The sequence below is a fragment of the Notolepis coatsorum genome (assembly GCF_963971535.1).
Source record: "Notolepis coatsorum genome assembly, chromosome: 1".
NCBI lineage: Eukaryota > Metazoa > Chordata > Actinopteri > Aulopiformes > Paralepididae > Notolepis > Notolepis coatsorum.
Window position 1 is genome coordinate 316207233 of NC_140165.1, and position 17259 is coordinate 316224491.

The window sequence follows — 17259 nt, forward strand, 5'->3', positions numbered from 1 at the left end:
AAACAATTAACTACCTCGTCAATTAATTGTTGGTCTCAGGTGATGAGCTAGTTGCTACCCTTAAAGCTGCAATAACGAGGGCGGCAGGGTAGGTAGCGCAGCGGACTAAGCGTCTGTCTACCACCGCAGAGACACTGGTATCGAATCCGGCTGTCAGCGGTGCCTCCGGCTTGGCCGGTCGTCATACTGGCACAATTGGCAGTGTCAGCGGGAGGGAAGCCGGTGGGGTGGTATCCTGGTCGTTGTAAACAGCGACTCCTACAGGTCGGTCAGGGCGCCTGCACAGCGAGGGAGGGAAATGGTGAGGGTAGTGTGACCCCCCACGTGTTACACTTCACCAACGAGAGTCGTCGCTGCCAGGTGAAAAGAGGCTGCTGGCTGTCTCCTATGTATCGGAGGAAGCATGTGATAAGACTTCAGTGCTCCCTAGACCGACCAGTGGGGGGCACATGTGCGCAACAACCAGGAAGGGGAGGGGGGAATTGGCATAACGACTAAATTGGGATGGGAGAAAAATACAGAAAAATAGGAGGAGAAAAAGTGGATAAAAAGAAAAAGCTGCAATAACGATTTCCTGACCACTAGGGGGGGCCGCAAGTCGCCACTATATATTTCCCCAAAACAAAAGCCAGACACAATCTTGTTGTAACTAGGATTCGCTGGGGGAAAAACAACAACGTAGGTTAATAAAATAGGTGGAGCTAAAACGCAGGCCGGGTTTGATCGAAAATAAATTATGGAATTACAACAGACTGGCTGCCGGTAGCGCGGGTTGTTTTGAGTAAAACACCACGACTCAGTGAGACCTTCTATTAGCAGGTGGTCGTAAGAAGTTTTGAAAATGTGAAAGATACCGTCAGAAAATAGTTCTTGCAGCTTTAGCACCTCAAAAAGTCTATATATAATGTTTTTATTCTCGTAAATGGTGACAAACACGCACACGTTCCTACGGCCGACACCTCTGCACATTGTAATTACACATTAGAGCAGGGGTCAGCAAACTTTTTGATTCGAAGCGCCATTTTAAAATGTTCTCGTTAATCCGTGTGCCATAACAACATTAAGGTTAACATTAAGTTAAAATGATGACACCAGAATGTAAATCTCCAACAGATCTTTAACTCTATTCCATCCATATAAGCAACGTGTATAGCAATAGTTTTAATAACCATTTTTCCTCTCATAATTATATAAGAGCGCTATACAAGAATGCTGCCGTCTTCATGAGATGCTTGCTCGCCATACCTGGACACAGCCTCGTCTGCCTCATCATCCTTTAACGTTTTCTCATGTTTGGTCTCAAAATGGCGTTCAACACTCAATGTTCGGCAAACAACAACAGACTGATCCTTCTGATTGAAATATCCCTGGTATATCAGGCAAACTACCATAAATAACAGGCTGTGAAAGAGGTACCTCGGCGTGGGGATGAGAGGACACTTCACAACATTTCCAAAAAGGTTCCTCTCTTACACACTTAGCTAGCGTGCCATTGGTTAAGATACTGCGTGGTGCCAATAGGGAGGTGTAGTCCGACGTCACTGGTTGTTCCGCCCGTATAGGGATTTATCGTTGGGAAAATGGATTATCGGCTATTGTAACAATTCTGCCGCATGGGAATTGAAAAGCTTTCCATTTTTTTTTTATTATCTTTTTCCTCCTTCTTTTCCGATTTTTCTCCCATCCCAATGTTAGTCGTTATGCCAATTTCCAATCCCCCTTCCTGGTCGTTGCGCACTCTACCCCCTACCGTCGGTCTGGGAGGGCGGAGACTATCACATGCTTCCTCTGACACATGTGTACCCAGCCCACCGCTTCTTTTCACCTGGCAGCGCGGACTCTCACTGGGGGAGTGTAACGTGTGGAAGGTCACACTACCTCCCTCCAGATCCTTCCCTCGCTGTGCAGGGCGGCCCGACCAAACTGTAGGAGTCGCTGTTTTACAACGACCAGGACCCACCCACGCCGGGTTTCCCACCCGCTAACACAGCCAATTGTGTCAGTATGGATGGTCGGCCAAGTCCGGAGGCACCACAGCCGGATTCGATCCCCACTGGCTCTGTGGTGGTAGACAGACGCTTAGTCCGCTGCGCTACCCGGTCGCCCAAGCTTTCCATTTTTGCACATAATCTTTTGCACAGAGTTCCCTTCTACCACTAACATTATTGTTTAAGCATTTTTGGTTGAAATAAAATTTGGCGATTTCTTTTTATGATTAATTGCGAATATTTTCATGTTGAGCTAATAGATTGTGGATGAATAAGCACAGAAAGGTACACCATGCAAATGGTCATGCTTGGTTTGTTTTAAACGAGACGATTTAGAAATGGGCAATGAGGGAAATACATTGCATTGGAACAGAGGGTGGAACACGAAAAACGGCAATGACGTAACTAACCACCACACCTCCCTATGGTGGCACCTGTGCCTAAGGTCGCCGAGCCCTGCGTTAAGAGGAAGGGTTTGATCTTACATCTTCCTCGTCACTGTCAAAGAAATCCACTCCTTTAGACGACAGGCTCTGGCTCTGTGACGCCCGCTTGGTGAAGGAGGCGGAGGAAGAGAAGGAGGAGGAGGTCGTCCTGCGGGGAACAGAGGAGGGAGAGAGAGACGGGGGAGGAGGGAGAGAGAGACGGGGAACAGAGGAGGGAGGGAGAGACGGGGAACAGAGGAGGGAGAGAGAGACGGGGGAGGAGGGAGAGACGGGGAACAGAGGAGGGAGAGAGAGACGGGGGAGGAGGGAGAGACGGGGAGGAGGGAGAGAGACAGGGAAGGAGGGAGAGAGAGATGGGGGAGGAGGGAGAGACAGGGAACAGAGGAGGGAGAGACGGGGGAGGAGGGAGAGACAGGGAACAGGAGGGAGAGAGAGACGGGGGAGGAGGGAGAGAGAGACGGGGAACAGAGGAGGGAGAGAGAGACGGGAGAGGAGGGAGAGAGAGACGGGGGAGGGAGAGAGACGGGGAACAGAGGAGGGAGAGAGAGACGGGGAACAGAGGAGGGAGAGAGAGACGGGGAACAGAGGGAGAGAGAGACGGGGGAGGAGGGAGAGAGACGGGGGAGGAGGGAGAGAGACGGGGAAGGAGGGAGAGAGAGACGGGGAAGGAGGGAGAGAGACGGGGAGGAGGGAGAGACAGACGGGGAAGGAGGGAGAGAGACGGGGAAGGAGGGAGAGACAGACGGGGAAGGAGGGAGAGAGACGGGGAAGGAGGGAGAGAGAGACGGGGAACAGAGGAGGGAGAGAAACGGGGAAGGAGGGAGAGAGAGACGGGGAACAGAGGAGGGAGAGAGACGGGGAAGGAGGGAGAGAGAGACGGGGAAGGAGGGAGAGAGACGGGGAAGGAGGGAGAGAGAGACGGGGAACAGAGGAGGGAGAGAGAGAAGGGGAACAGAGGAGGGAGAGAGACGGGGAAGGAGGGAGAGAGACGGGGAAGGAGGGAGAGACAGACGGGGAAGGAGGGAGAGAGACGGGGAAGGAGGGAGAGAGAGACAGGGAAGGAGGGAGAGAGAGACGGGGAAGGAGGGAGAGACGGGGAGGAGGGAGAGACAGACGGGGAAGGAGGGAGAGAGACGGGGAAGGAGGGAGAGAGACGGGGAAGGAGGGAGAGACAGACGGGGAAGGAGGGAGAGAGACGGGGAAGGAGGGAGAGACAGACGGGGAAGGAGGGAGAGAGACGGGGAAGGAGGGAGAGAGAGACGGGGAACAGAGGAGGGAGAGAAACGGGGAAGGAGGGAGAGAGAGACGGGGAACAGAGGAGGGAGAGAGACGGGGAAGGAGGGAGAGAGAGACGGGGAAGGAGGGAGAGAGACGGGGAAGGAGGGAGAGAGAGACGGGGAACAGAGGAGGGAGAGAGAGAAGGGGAACAGAGGAGGGAGAGAGAGACGGGGAAGGAGGGAGAGAGAGACGGGGAAGGAGGGAGAGAGACGGGGAAGAGGAGAAGAGCAGTGAGTGAGTGAGTGAGTGACTGAGTGAGTGAGTGAGTGAGTGAGTGAGTGAGTGAGTGACTGGTGAGTGAGTGAGTGAGTGAGTGAGTGACTGGTGAGTGAGTGAGTGAGTGAGTGAGTGAGTGAGTGAGTGACTGAGTGACTGAGTGAGTGAGTGAGTGAGTGAGTGACTGGTGAGTGAGTGAGTGAGTGACTGGTGAGTGAGTGACTGAGTGAGTGAGTGAGTGACTGAGTGAGTGAGTGACTGAGTGAGTGACTGGTGAGTGAGTGACTGAGTGAGTGAGTGAGTGAGTGAGTGACTGAGTGAGTGAGTGAGTGAGTGAGTGAGTGTGTAGCTATTTCTCAGTCCACAGGCTAAACCATAACGTGATCAACTCAAGTTTCATATTTATTTTTTAATTTTTATATCTACTTTTTCTCATCCTTTTTCTGTGATTTTTCTCCCATCCCAATTTACCTCTTGTGCCAATTCTCCCTCCCCTTTCCTGATCGTTGCTCGCATGTGCCCCCCACTGGCCGGTCGTAGGGAGGATAGAAGCCCAGTCACATCTTTTCACCTGCCAGCGCGGACTCTCATTGGCGAGGAGTAACGTGTAGGAGGCTCACACTGCCCCCGCCATTTTCCTGTCTTTGCTATGCAGGCGCCCTGACCGACCTGTAGGAGTCGCTGTTCACAACGACCAGACTACCACCCATCGACTCTCCTCCCGCTGACTCTGCCAATTGAGTCAGTATGACGGCCAGCCCAAGCCGGAGGCAACGCTGACAGCCGGATTCGAGACCGGTGTCTCTTGCGTTGGTGACGAGCGCAATGTCCGCTGCGCCACCCAGCCGCCTTCTCAAGTTTCATGTTTGAAGTTTTGTTTTACTTGTCTCATATAAGGTACATTACAGTGAAATGCTTGGTTCTGTATGAGCCTCCTGAGATTGTACTTCATACAGTAAAAGAGTAAAAGAATAAAGACCAAACACTATACAGAAGCTCCTTCTGAGTCTCTCTGTGCCGGCCATGAGACTCCGGTAGCGCTCGCCTGACCGCAGCGGTGCAAAAGGCACTACCAAGAGTGTGTGCATGTGGATGTTGTGTGCAGTCAATGTAGAGTTAATGAGTTAGTGTTGCATAGAGTCCACAGACCGAACCGTAATGTGATCAACTCAAACACACCTCTGGGGGGCCCTGGGGGGTTTCACCACCGGGGTGTCTTCATCCGAGTCATCGATTAGGATCTGGAGAGGAAGAACGAGAAGATGAGGTCGGGGGGTGGGTCCGGGGGCGAGGTGTGCGTGTGCAGTGTTTCCCACAGGATTTTGTGAGACTGTGGTGGGTGAACCTCTGGGGGCATGGTCCCCCGGAACTTTTTTTTTAAATTTTTTTTGTACATTTTAAAGTTAAATGCATCAATCTGGTGCACTTTGAGAGCAAAATAAAGAGGCTAGATCTATGATGAACTTTGTGCTCAAAACACAAAATCGACTATAGAATAGTGCTTCCCAAACCTCTCCTCGAAGCACCCCAGCCGTTCCATGTATTTGTTAAATTCCACCACCAGCACACCTGATTCAACTTAACAAGCCCTTTATTAGTTGAATCAGGTGTGCTGGTGGTGGAATTTAACAAATACATGGGACGGCTGGGGTGTCTCGAGGAGAGGATTGGGAACCACTGGACTACTGGAGCAGACATTTGAGCCATCAAAGAAATGAAGCAAAGTGGGTTACCTGTGTTGAACTGGTTTATTTTTTAGAAAATAAAAAAATATACTGGATTACTATTACGACTAATACCACTGTCAATACTACTGATACATCCCTATTGGCAAACTTTATATTTAAAAAGATATATACAAAAAAAAAAAATAAGAATTTTAATTACATTTGATTTTTGGTTCATTATAAAACTGTGGTGGGTCGCCACAGTCTAGGTAATTAATGGGAAACACTGGTGTGTGTGTGTGGGGGGGGGGGGGGGTTGTGTTGGTTAAGACTGACTCACGTCTTCCTCTGTGTAGGTCTTGGAAGCTGCCCCTCGAGCCGGTCTCTGAGAGGGAGCTTGGAACGCTGAGGAGAGAGAGAAGGGTGGAGGGAGAGAAGGAGGGTGGAGGGAGAGAAGGAGAGAGGAGGGAGAGATGGAGAGAGAAGAGGGTGGAGGGAGAGAAGGAGAGTGGAGGGAGAGATGGAGAGAGGAGGGTGGAGGGAGAGAAGGAGAGTGGAGGGAGAGATGGAGAGAGAAGAGGGTGGAGGGAGAGAAGGAGGGTGGAGGGAGAGAAGGAGAGAGGAGGGTGGAGGGAGAGAAGGAGAGTGGAGGGAGAGATGGAGAGAGAAGAGGGTGGAGGGAGAGAGGAGAGTGGAGGGAGAGATGGAGAGAGAAGAGGGTGGAGGAAGAGAGAAGGGTGGAGGGAGAGAGGAGGGTGGAGGTAGAGAGAAGAGGGTGGAGGGAGAGAAGGAGTGGAGAGGGAGAGATGTAGAGACAGGAGAGGAGAGGGAGAGATGGAGAGACAGGAGAGTGGAGGGAGAGATGGAGACAGGAGAGGAGAGGAGAGGGAGAGATAGAAGGACAGGAGGGAATAGAGATGATAAAATGTGAGTGTGGAAGAATACTGAAACTGAAGTCATTTATAATAAAACACAAGATACTTGTGCCCTAATGATGAACACTCAATGAAGAAGAAACCCAATGGCTGCCACAACCCAGCGTGTAGATAGATGGGCAGCCTATCACCAGGGTGGGCCCCTCCTTTTTTATTTTTTTATACTTATAAATTTTTATTACATTCATCAACTTACAACATTTAGACAAGACTGAAACAAAACCAAACTGTATAAAACAGTACATTGACTTGGGTCCCTTGAATTATTTTCATACAATAAGGCGAAGTTCAGCAGCTCAGAACACCATCATAAGAGAGACCACCCACTCCCGCCATCCAACCCGAGAAACAGGACACCCCCCGCATATCCCAGGTCCACTACGCGTGGAGCCGAGCACCCGGAGCGCCCCCGCCCTCGATAGCCAGGTCCCCGGCCCACGAGAACCCAGAGCCCAGGATCGCAGCAGGAGGCCAGAGCACCACGCCTCAATCGCCCTCAGACTCCCTGCGACCCCAAAGGCCGGTGGGCCCCTCCTTTCACTGGTGCTTGGTCAAGTTAGGCCCACGACACCCCCGCAGGAAGGCTCAACAGCTAGTTCCAGCGTCCCAGAAACACCCCCTCCACGCTGGCTCCCATCGCTCCATGGTATATCCACAAACCGAACCTCCCTATGCTATCCTATGTCAAAAATAAAACAATTCCCGATACCAATATCACACGTGAAACTGCAACAACAGAGACGTAAAGGAATACTCTGGCCCCCGTTTGTTTACTTTGGCCCCCAGCTGACATTATTATTTCTCCTCAACCAATTCCTTTTTTCAATGCTTCTTCTTCCGACATCTCATTTACCGCTTTTCACAAACTCCCACGCATTCCCCGACTCTCCCCAATAATGATACAGTCGATCGTGCTCTAAATCCTCTGCATCCTACATAGAAGTGTAAAAGAAGATCATACAAACATACCGTCCATTATGTTCCTGCTTTGGACGACGGAGGCTTTCTGGGAGCGACTTCGACCGGCCGCTGGCTTTGGTGCTGGTTTTGGTTCCGCGTCAGCGCCTGCAGACAGACAGACGGACAGACAGACAGTCGGACAGACAGACAGACAGGCAGACAGACAGACAGACAGACAGACAGACAGACAGTCGGACAGACAGACAGACAGGCAGACAGACAGACAGACAGACAGGCAGACAGACAGGCAGACAGACAGGCAGTCAGTCAGACAGACAGACAGACGGACATGCAGGCAGTTCGGACAGACAGACAGACAGACAGACAGACAGACAGACAGACACAGACAGGCAGACAGAGACGGACAGACACAGACAGACAGGTATGCAGGCAGGCAGGCAGAGACAGACAGACACAGATAGACAGAGACAGACACACAGACAATTAACATTATTATTATTATTTTTTTTAAATATCTTTAAAGACAGTTCTGCTTCATTAGATACAGTATACAGAGTGCTAAGAGACACGGGACGAGAGAGGGGGGATGACGTGGGTCAGAGGTCGTGGCTCAGATTGGACCCCAGGATGTTGTGATTATATGGCGTGTGTCGCAGAGTAGCTTGGTGAGCCGCTAGAACAAGTACATTCATTACAATAGAAGATTAATTTATTAAAGTCAATGTACACAAGGCAATTGAAATGTGTCTTTTCGCATATCCCTCCTAGTTACACACAGTCCTAATATCCCTCCTAGTTACACATACAGTCCTCATATCCCTCCTAGCTACATATCACTCCTAGTTAGTTACACATACACAGTCCTGGTAAGCTCCTTATAATACATCATTATTGGTAAGCTACCTCCTTATACTACATCATTATTGGTAGATACCTCCTTATACTACATCATTATTGGTAAGCTACCTCCTTATACTACATCATTACTGGTAAGCTACCTCTTTATACTACATCATTATTGGTAGATACCTTCTTATACTACATTATTGGTAAGCTACCTCCTTATACCACATCATTATTGGTAAGCTACCTCCTTATACTACATCATTATTGGTAAGCTACCTCCTTATACTACATCATTATTGGTAAGCTACCTCCTTATACTACATCATTATTGGAATGGAATTTTGGAACCTATGGAACCCGTTCTAGTGACTGGCCGGTCCTGAACACATTCATGGCCATTGGGGCCTGTCTAATCCCACTCTATGAGGCCAGCTTTTCATTACAAGTTTTCACTGTGCGTGAGGTTGTTTGTAGAGCTAAATCTATATTTTATATTATTGCTATGTGTCCATTGTCATTGTCAATTGACAGTATAAACCGTCCCTTCAATATGCCATAAAGAATTTTTTTTTTCATCAATACGTTCCCGTTTTATAGCGTCGTGAATATGAACTATATAGTGCAATGGTCTGGGGTCATTCCTGCAAAGCTAGTTATAGGGCGCTAAGCTAATAACGTTAAATCGATTGGCGTTTCGGCCCTACACAAGCTAGAGTTAAAAATCAAAATGCATGATCGGTATCATGTTCCACCATGAATGCATGAAAGGGGGAAAGGGCGGCGGGGGAAGTCATATCTGATTATTGTTTACCAATAACGGCATTCGTTATTGCAACATCATACGCTGACCGGGTGGATGGCTATGAGAACAAGGCCCGATCAGACTGAAATTGACGTCAAATCTCTCTTACCTGTGGCCGGTTGGATACCAAAAAGAATTTCCCAGTTATTTGATTGCCATCTGGTAGATCGATATGTCCATTGGCTGATGCTATATTCCTTTACAGCATACTGAATTCGGCGTCGCAAAAAGTATTCCAGGCGATCTGGTAAAGCCCTTGCTTCAGGCTAACAGAAAAGCTAACCGGAGTGAAAAAAAAGTGACACCCGGTGTGCAACAGGGTAGGGGTGGACGGTATAAACGGTATACGGTATAAACGGTATTAATTTGCTCTACGGTATGGATTTTGACTATACCGTTTAACCGGTAGAGCAGCTCTAAAATAGCAATGACGTCATGTAACCACAGCGCGACTATTTCAATCGCATTTGCCCCTAAAAATAGATAGAATTAGTCATAGATAATAGATATGTGCAAACTGGAAAAAGTTATTTAGGAGGCTTCGCGCAGTGGGCGTGTCAACACGCAATTGTCATTTCATAATAAACACATATCACAGCGGCGCACAGCAAGTTTCAATTTCAGTTCCTGGCATTTTTAACCAGTGGAGAAAGGTAAGATATTTCCCTATCGTTTTTCTTATATGAATTATTCTACGTTAATAAAACATACCTGGTGATCAACTACAGTTTGCTGTAAACATTACGATATGTGTGTAGTGTTATGATAACGACGGCAGCAGCGGGAGCCGGGAGGAAGGCGTGCAGCAGTGGATTTGCGAATAGCATGCAGCTGCAGAGCCGCAGAGCCAGTGGCTCTTTCAGGTCTGGTCACAGGCCCGTCAAACAGCGCCCCCCCACCCTTGCGCCGTTCTGACCCCCATCGTCTCTAAGCATTTTGTGTGTCAATTTGTTGACACGTGTCAATTTGTTGACACGTGTGTCAATTTGTTGACACATGTGTCAATTTGTTGACACAATTGTCAATTCTTAAAGCTGAGGATGAGTGGCACCTTTGTCTCAATTCTTATTCAATTCAATTCGCTCTGCGGCTCTGCAGCTACATATGCTTCTAGCTAAATCCAGCCCCGCTGTTTGCAATGGGAGCAGGAGTCTCGACTCGGGACTTATTTTATTTGGAATATAATGACTTTATACGCAAAAGTAGCCTAGTTTTAAGTTAAAATATTATAAATCTACATGCCTTGAGGATGTCATTCTTTATATAGCCTGCCTATCAGGCAAAAAAAATTATTCTAACAGAAACACTGATACCGTGATATATACCGTTACCGTCTATGCTTCAAATTATACCGTGATATAAATTTTAGACCATACCGTCCACCCCTACAACAGGGTTATCGAGACAGCGGCAATACCAGGATCTGGCCGGTACTGCACTTTCAGAGTCCCGATATGCCGTTCCCAGCCAACATACAGCTCTGTGACATTGAGTAGGATATTAAAATGGAATAAAAACAAAACCGAGTGGTAACAGGCAGAATCTGCATATGGCTCGCTGATAACAAACTATCATTACACATGGGCAAAACAGAGTCTGTTCTGAAGGATCAGATTAAACCGAATATATATATTTATTTATATATATATATTTAATTGTATTTGTATATCCCCTGATATCCCTTGTATATTCCTTGTACAATATGCATTGAATATCCCTTCTAGTCTACTGAACATCCCATAATAGTCTCCATTCTACCATTGGACGAGACCTTGGTGCCAGGTCGCCATACCCCTCAGACCAGGTTCAATCGTACCGCTCAACATGTATGGACAAGTCCTAGTTCCGCGTAGGAATATGTCTACCGCACCACTAATGGTACTATTTGTTCATAGTGCGTATATATACTGCGCTATTAAAGTAGAGTTTTCTTTTAGTCCAGTTCCTTACCCTCCAACAGAGTGACAGACGCAAAAGCCTCCCCGCGAACCACGTGTGGGCAGTAAGGCCAATTCGGCCCAGTATCGGCATTGAGACATCGTGTATATTAATATTTGAATAGTCATATTTGGCACTATATCGTCGAGTTGGACGTATTCTATTAAGCTAATAATAGTCTATTCATATGTAGTGCCTCGTGCGGTAAGAGTTCTATAGTAATCAGCACCCCCATCGTTTCGGGCATCAGCTGGACGCTTATCCAGGGTGGTTGACCCCACGTGAAGCTGCACCCGAGGAGCTCCAGGCCAAAGAGCGAGTGGACCTGTATATTGGATTATTCTACCGACGACGGCTAGCCTTCCCCGGCTTGGATTATGCTTTGAGTACTTTGATTATTCTATGGATAAAGGCCAACACTGCGGTGTGTTGGAAATACCCCCCCCCGGAGAGGACGACAGGTGAGAAGACGCTCTACACGACGAGGTTGCCTCACGTCTCTCCATCGTGGACCGGAGGACGCCGGCCACGGAGAGTCCAACTGCTTTCATCTGTGGATCGAGGATCGCTGGGCACCGGGTCGCACGACTGTGGGCTCTCCCAGGATACCCTCGGCCAGACGGGATACAGCCAGACTCTACACCCCCCCCCTCCAGCTGTCCTACAAGCAGTCGGAACCTTCCCCTAGTGTATCCAGCTATATAATCATTGCTATTGTTCCCTAAATATTCCAGGTTGTATATTTGCTTCCTGCGCAATCAGAGATTGGACATTCGATATTGATCTACCTACGAATACTCATTTGCCATAAAAGTGCATACTATTTCAAATCATAAATGTAATTAAGTGATCGTTGTACATACCTTTTGCTATGTATTATTATTAAACGCAGACTTTCGACTTGGTACATTTGTGTTGGATCCGTTTCATCAGGTGGGAGTGTTTATCATAATTATTTATACCTAGTACTGGGTGGCCAGAGTCTAAAGTACAAGAGGTAGTGGTAGTAAGTATCATATCTAACAATACAGTCAGGGAATTGTACCCCTCAGTTACAATTGGTCCTTCGAGCCGGAGGGTAATCAGTGTAATATTAATATAGTGTTATTAATATTAAAATGGCCTATGATGAACACTCCACGAAACGATCCTCCTAACCAACAACGCCCGCGGCGCAAACGACAGCTCCCTCAGTACCTAGAGGCTTACGCTGTCAGTCAACAACCTAGTCTTCTACCAACAGTAAACGCGGTAAAACTAGAAAGTAAAATTATGTCTAACCCTAACGACCAGGCTACCCCGACCATAGAGGCCCCTATGGGTTCTAACGTAACTGACCCAGCTCACGGTGGGGACCAGGGGGAACCAGACATGACTTTACACCCCGCCAATACCGAAGAAGTAGTCCCCGACGAGTCCCGGGAGGAAGACAACACTACCGAGAGAGAACTCGGCACGGAAGAAGATGAGGAGAGCACCGTGGAGATAGAGCTCCAAGACTCCGCACGGAGTACCCCAAGGGACGGCTCCCCTATACAACCGTCTTCTCCCAGCGAGGCAGAGAGGACACTACAGCAGGCATTCCTCGTCAGCCTGAAAGCCTCTACTGAACGCGATAGACTCCAGGGTGAACGCGATCGATTGCAGATACAGCAACGGAGCGAAGAAGAGCACATACGCCTGGAAATAAGACGCATTCAGATGGAAGAGAATATGGCAAGAGACCGGGCCGACGCCCAGCGCGCCGCCACCGGTGCCCAGAGAGAATCGGATCTCACCAAGCGCGAAGCCGAGCGCGACAGAGCACAAGCGCAACTAATAGAACAGCTGATCAGAAGGACAACACCCCCTCCCTCCACCAGAGGCTCCAGGAACTCGTCTAGACATCACTCCAGGGCGGCATCCCCTAGCCGAGTAAGCGACCCTGAACTTGACCAACAGACGAGGTTTATACCCCCCGCAGACCCCCTTCCCCAACCGGTCCAAGCGAGACCCAGTCACCGGGAAGGAGCAGCATACACTGCGGAGAGGCTAAATCAGAGACTACAAGCCCTGGATGACCTAACGGAAGACGAAGAGGAAGAGGAGGAGAACCACGCCCGACGACAGCACAGTACTCTACCGGACCAGGAGGTCCAGTACAGCCCAGGCTATACCCCCGCGGAGCTGCGCTACAGACCCCCGATGCTATTCACGGGTGAGCACGACGCACGACCCGCACCGAGGAACAGCACCTGGACCAGCGGGCCATGGTACACAGCCGGTACCAGCCCACGCCAAGGAGCAGGAGGAGACTCGCCTAGGAGGCCTCTCCCCCAACGCTCGCCGATGTATCAACAATCCGCGTCATACATTGGCACACCTATGGTACCAGACTTCACCCAGGAGAACCGGGCCCAGTATACGGAGCTCCGCATGTGTCTGGAGACAATGTTGGTGGATGTCATTGATGAACGCCATAAATACGCGATACTACTGAAGCATTTAAAGGTACCCCGCGCGCACAACATAGCGCTCGCCTACGCCACTTCCACGACCCCATACACCGCAGCGCTGGTAGCGTTGGACCAGAGATATGGACGTATATGGGATTACGTGATCCAGGAGATCAGGCACATCGACCGCCTACCCCCAGCAACAGACAATCGAGCACTGGACGACCTGTCCATCAGAGTGCAGTCCCTAGTAGGGATGCTGGGAGCGCAGAGGGAAAAGGGTAGGCATGAACTATACGCCAACTCAAATGTAGAGAGGATCTTGGAGAAGCTACCGCCCGCCCGACAGGAGCGCTTTAGGCGGCAGAGAGACCACCGAGACCCTAATGGCCCCGAACCGAACCTCCTCGATCTAGCCGACTTCCTGGCGAGAGAAGTCAGCAGCTTACGGCTAGATACATTCGGACGGAGCACCCCTGGCTCCAGAGAAGGAACCAGGAGACTAAATGATGGAAGAAGATCGGTGACTGTCATGCACCAATCGGAGTCAGTGCCAAGCAGTAGGAGCCACAGTACCCCCTCAAGAAAGGAGAAGTGGAAGATAGTGTGCCCCTACTGTGAGAAAGAACACTGGCTGTCACAATGTGACTCATTCCCCAAGATGAATGCGGAGGAAGCGAGTCAATGGATAAAGTCCAACAGACGCTGTTTTCGCTGTGCGCGATCACACATGGCAGCCGAATGCCGCTTAAAGAAAAAGTGCAGTCGGTGCGATGGAGCCCATCTGGACATACTCCACGACAGTAACAGACGGCGGCCTCCACCCGCACCATCAAGCAGCAAAGCAAGCGTCATGTACATCGACCCCGCCAGCAGCAGCGGAGCCAGAGTGCTCTTAAAGGTAGTCCGTGTGACATTGAGCTACCAGAATAAAGTCATGGACACTTACGCCGTCCTTGATGACGGGTCAGAGAAGACCCTTCTGCTCGCGTCCGCTGCGGCCCAGCTAGGGCTGCGGGGGAGCGAAAACCAAATGACAATTCGGACAATAAGAAGAGATTTGAAAACGATAAAGGGCGAGAATGTCTCATTCTCTATCGCAGCAAGCGGCCAGCCCGAGCGACGGTACAGGATTACAGACGCTTTCACCAGCCAAGAAATAGGACTCTCGCGGTACACATACCCCGTAGCCAAGCTGATGGAGAAATATGTACATCTACGCAAGCTACCGATCCCACTCATAGACGGTGCTACCCCGACACTGTTGATAGGCTCCGACCATGCCGACCTCATTGTCCCGATAGACCGGGTTCATACCGGACCCAGAGGCTGTCCTGCAGCAGTCGAGACCCGCCTAGGATGGACTCTCCAAGGCCCACTCGCCAAATCTCTCAACCGAACCACAGCCACTAGCTGTCTCCACTCCCGAGTCACAGAGGGAGACACCGCACTCCTGCAGCATGTAGAGAGGCTATGGACCTTAGAACAAATGCCCTTTAAGAACGAAAAGAAAGACATTCGCTCTAAAGACGACATCTACGCCATTAACCTCCTCGAGACGGGAACAAAGAGAGTCCCAGTCAGCGGCGTGTTGAGATACGCCACGCCACTCCTGCGGCGGGAAGGGATGCCTACCTTTCACGCAAAGAAAGACGCCACAGAGCGGTACCTACTAAACACAGAGCGGCGCTTAGCCAAGGACCCTGCCCAAGAAAGTGTATACCGCGCTGAGATTGAGAAGCTCATCACAGCGGGACACGTCACAAAGATTGACATTAAAGAGGCCGACCAGACGACTGAATCGTGGTACGTGCCCCACCATAAGGTTCATCACAACGGCAAAGACCGCATCGTGTTTAACTGCAGCTACCAGATCGGATCCCAAAATCTGAATAAAGAGCTATTGCCCGGTCCTACACTCGGCCCCTCCCTACTAGGCGTACTACTCCGCTTCCGCCAGGACAAGGTGGCTATCAGCGGGGATATCAAAGGGATGTTCCTGCAGGTGAGATTAGTAGAGGAGGACAAGCCCCTGTTGCGGTTCCTATGGAGAGAGAGGCCAGGAGATGAGCACCCAGCCATCTACCAATGGGAAGTCCTCCCTTTCGGAACTACATGCAGCCCATGCTGTGCTACATTTGCACTACAGAGACATGTCGCAGGGGACCCAGCAGCGGACGAAGAGGTCCGACACAGTGTGAAGAACAGCTTCTACGTAGATAACTGTCTACAAAGCGCTTCGACCCAGAAAGAAGCCGAGGCTCTCCTACTTAAACTCCGCGCCTCTCTGATCAAAGGCGGCTTTGATCTCAGGCAGTGGGCCAGCAGCGACCCGCACGTACTGCGCAGCCTCTCCTCCGAGGACAAGGCAGCGAGCAGCGAGACCTGGATGGCCACAATCCCAGGAGAAGCCCAAGAGATGACACTAGGACTAGTGTGGCGCTTCAAAACAGATTCACTCCACTATAGACACAAACCCCTGACCACGGAGCAGGGAAGGTCGACGGCAATACCGACCACCAGACGGAGTGTGTACAGAACACTCGCCCGACAATATGACCCGTTAGGATGTATACTACCGTACACCACCAGGGCAAAGATGATTGTACGAGCATTGTGGGACAAGGACCAGGGCTGGGACGACCCCATTCCCGCACACCTTGCATCCACCTGGAGAGAGTGGGAGATGGAACTCCACTCACTCCCAGGCGTTAATATACGCCGAAGCTACTTCCCACCCACGGTGAGGCCAGAGACATGTAAAATGGATTTACACGTCTTCAGTGACGCCTCCGAGGTCGCCTACGGATCAGTAGCCTACTTGCGGGCCCAAGAAGAGGGGGGAGAGATCTACACAGCATTCATCCTCGCCCGCTCGAGAATAGCCCCACGCAAGCAACAGTCTATCCCACGTCTAGAGCTCTGCGCAGCCCTCGCAGGAGCGCATCTAGCCACGCTCATCCAACGTGGGCTCACCATTCCGGTGCATAGAACAATCCTGTGGTCAGATTCCACGACAGTACTCGCCTGGATCAAATCGGATTCATGCAAATACAAAGTCTTCGTGGGAGTCAGAGTCACTGAGATTCAAGAGTTAACCGGAGAGTTAACCGGAGAAGCAAACTGGCGCTATGTTGATACAAAACACAACCCAGCTGACGTCATCACCCGGGGAATGTCCCTAGATGACTTAACCCGTCATAACATCTACAGTGACGGACCAGCATTCCTCAAGCTCCCGGAAGGAGATTGGCCCACGCCCACCCCGAGGGAAGCAAGTGACGAGGAGGCTGAGAATAAGAAACCCATGTTCTGTGGATTGAGCACTGTTGTCTCCGCAGACCCCAACATAGACGATTGCATTACCATAGAGAGTGCGCAGCAACGGACATTCCTGCGGCACCACCCAGAGATTAAGTCCCCCGCTGATATGTCAGCAGCTGACTACGAGGAAGCAGAACTGCTTCTACTGCAACGAGCCCAGAGAGACTCGTTCCCCGATGAACTAGACTGTCTACAGGGAGGAAAGCCCGTCCCATCAGACAGCAGATTGATTCATCTGGCCCCCGAGAGTGACACACATACCCTCATCAGAGTGGGTGGTCGACCACGGAGAGCCCCCAATTTACCGGATGACATTAAGTACCCGATCGTATTGAACAGCCGACACAAGGTCACAGAGCTGATTATAAAGAAATACGACGAGGATGTACACCACGCAGGAGCAGAGAGAGTCTTCGCGGAAATCAGACGTCGTTACTGGATACTTCAAGGAAGAGAGGCGGTG

The 17259-nt window shown here is 50.2% G+C and overlaps 1 protein-coding gene across 1 annotated transcript in view; it reads right to left on the reverse strand.

Moving 5' to 3' along the window:
- LOC311226326 (double-strand break repair protein MRE11-like) overlaps positions 1-17259 on the reverse strand; it is a gene marked incomplete at its 3' end in the record, with an annotated part of 67695 nt that overhangs the window by 3765 nt on the left and 46671 nt on the right. Inside the window, exons 16-19 of the mRNA XM_084311748.1 lie at positions 7500-7595; positions 5936-6000; positions 5108-5169; positions 2474-2582 (exon numbers count right to left, since the gene is read on the reverse strand). Of these exons, the coding sequence (XP_084167874.1) occupies positions 2474-2582; positions 5108-5169; positions 5936-6000; positions 7500-7595 (332 nt within the window). The remainder of the gene's footprint in view (positions 1-2473; positions 2583-5107; positions 5170-5935; positions 6001-7499; positions 7596-17259) is intronic.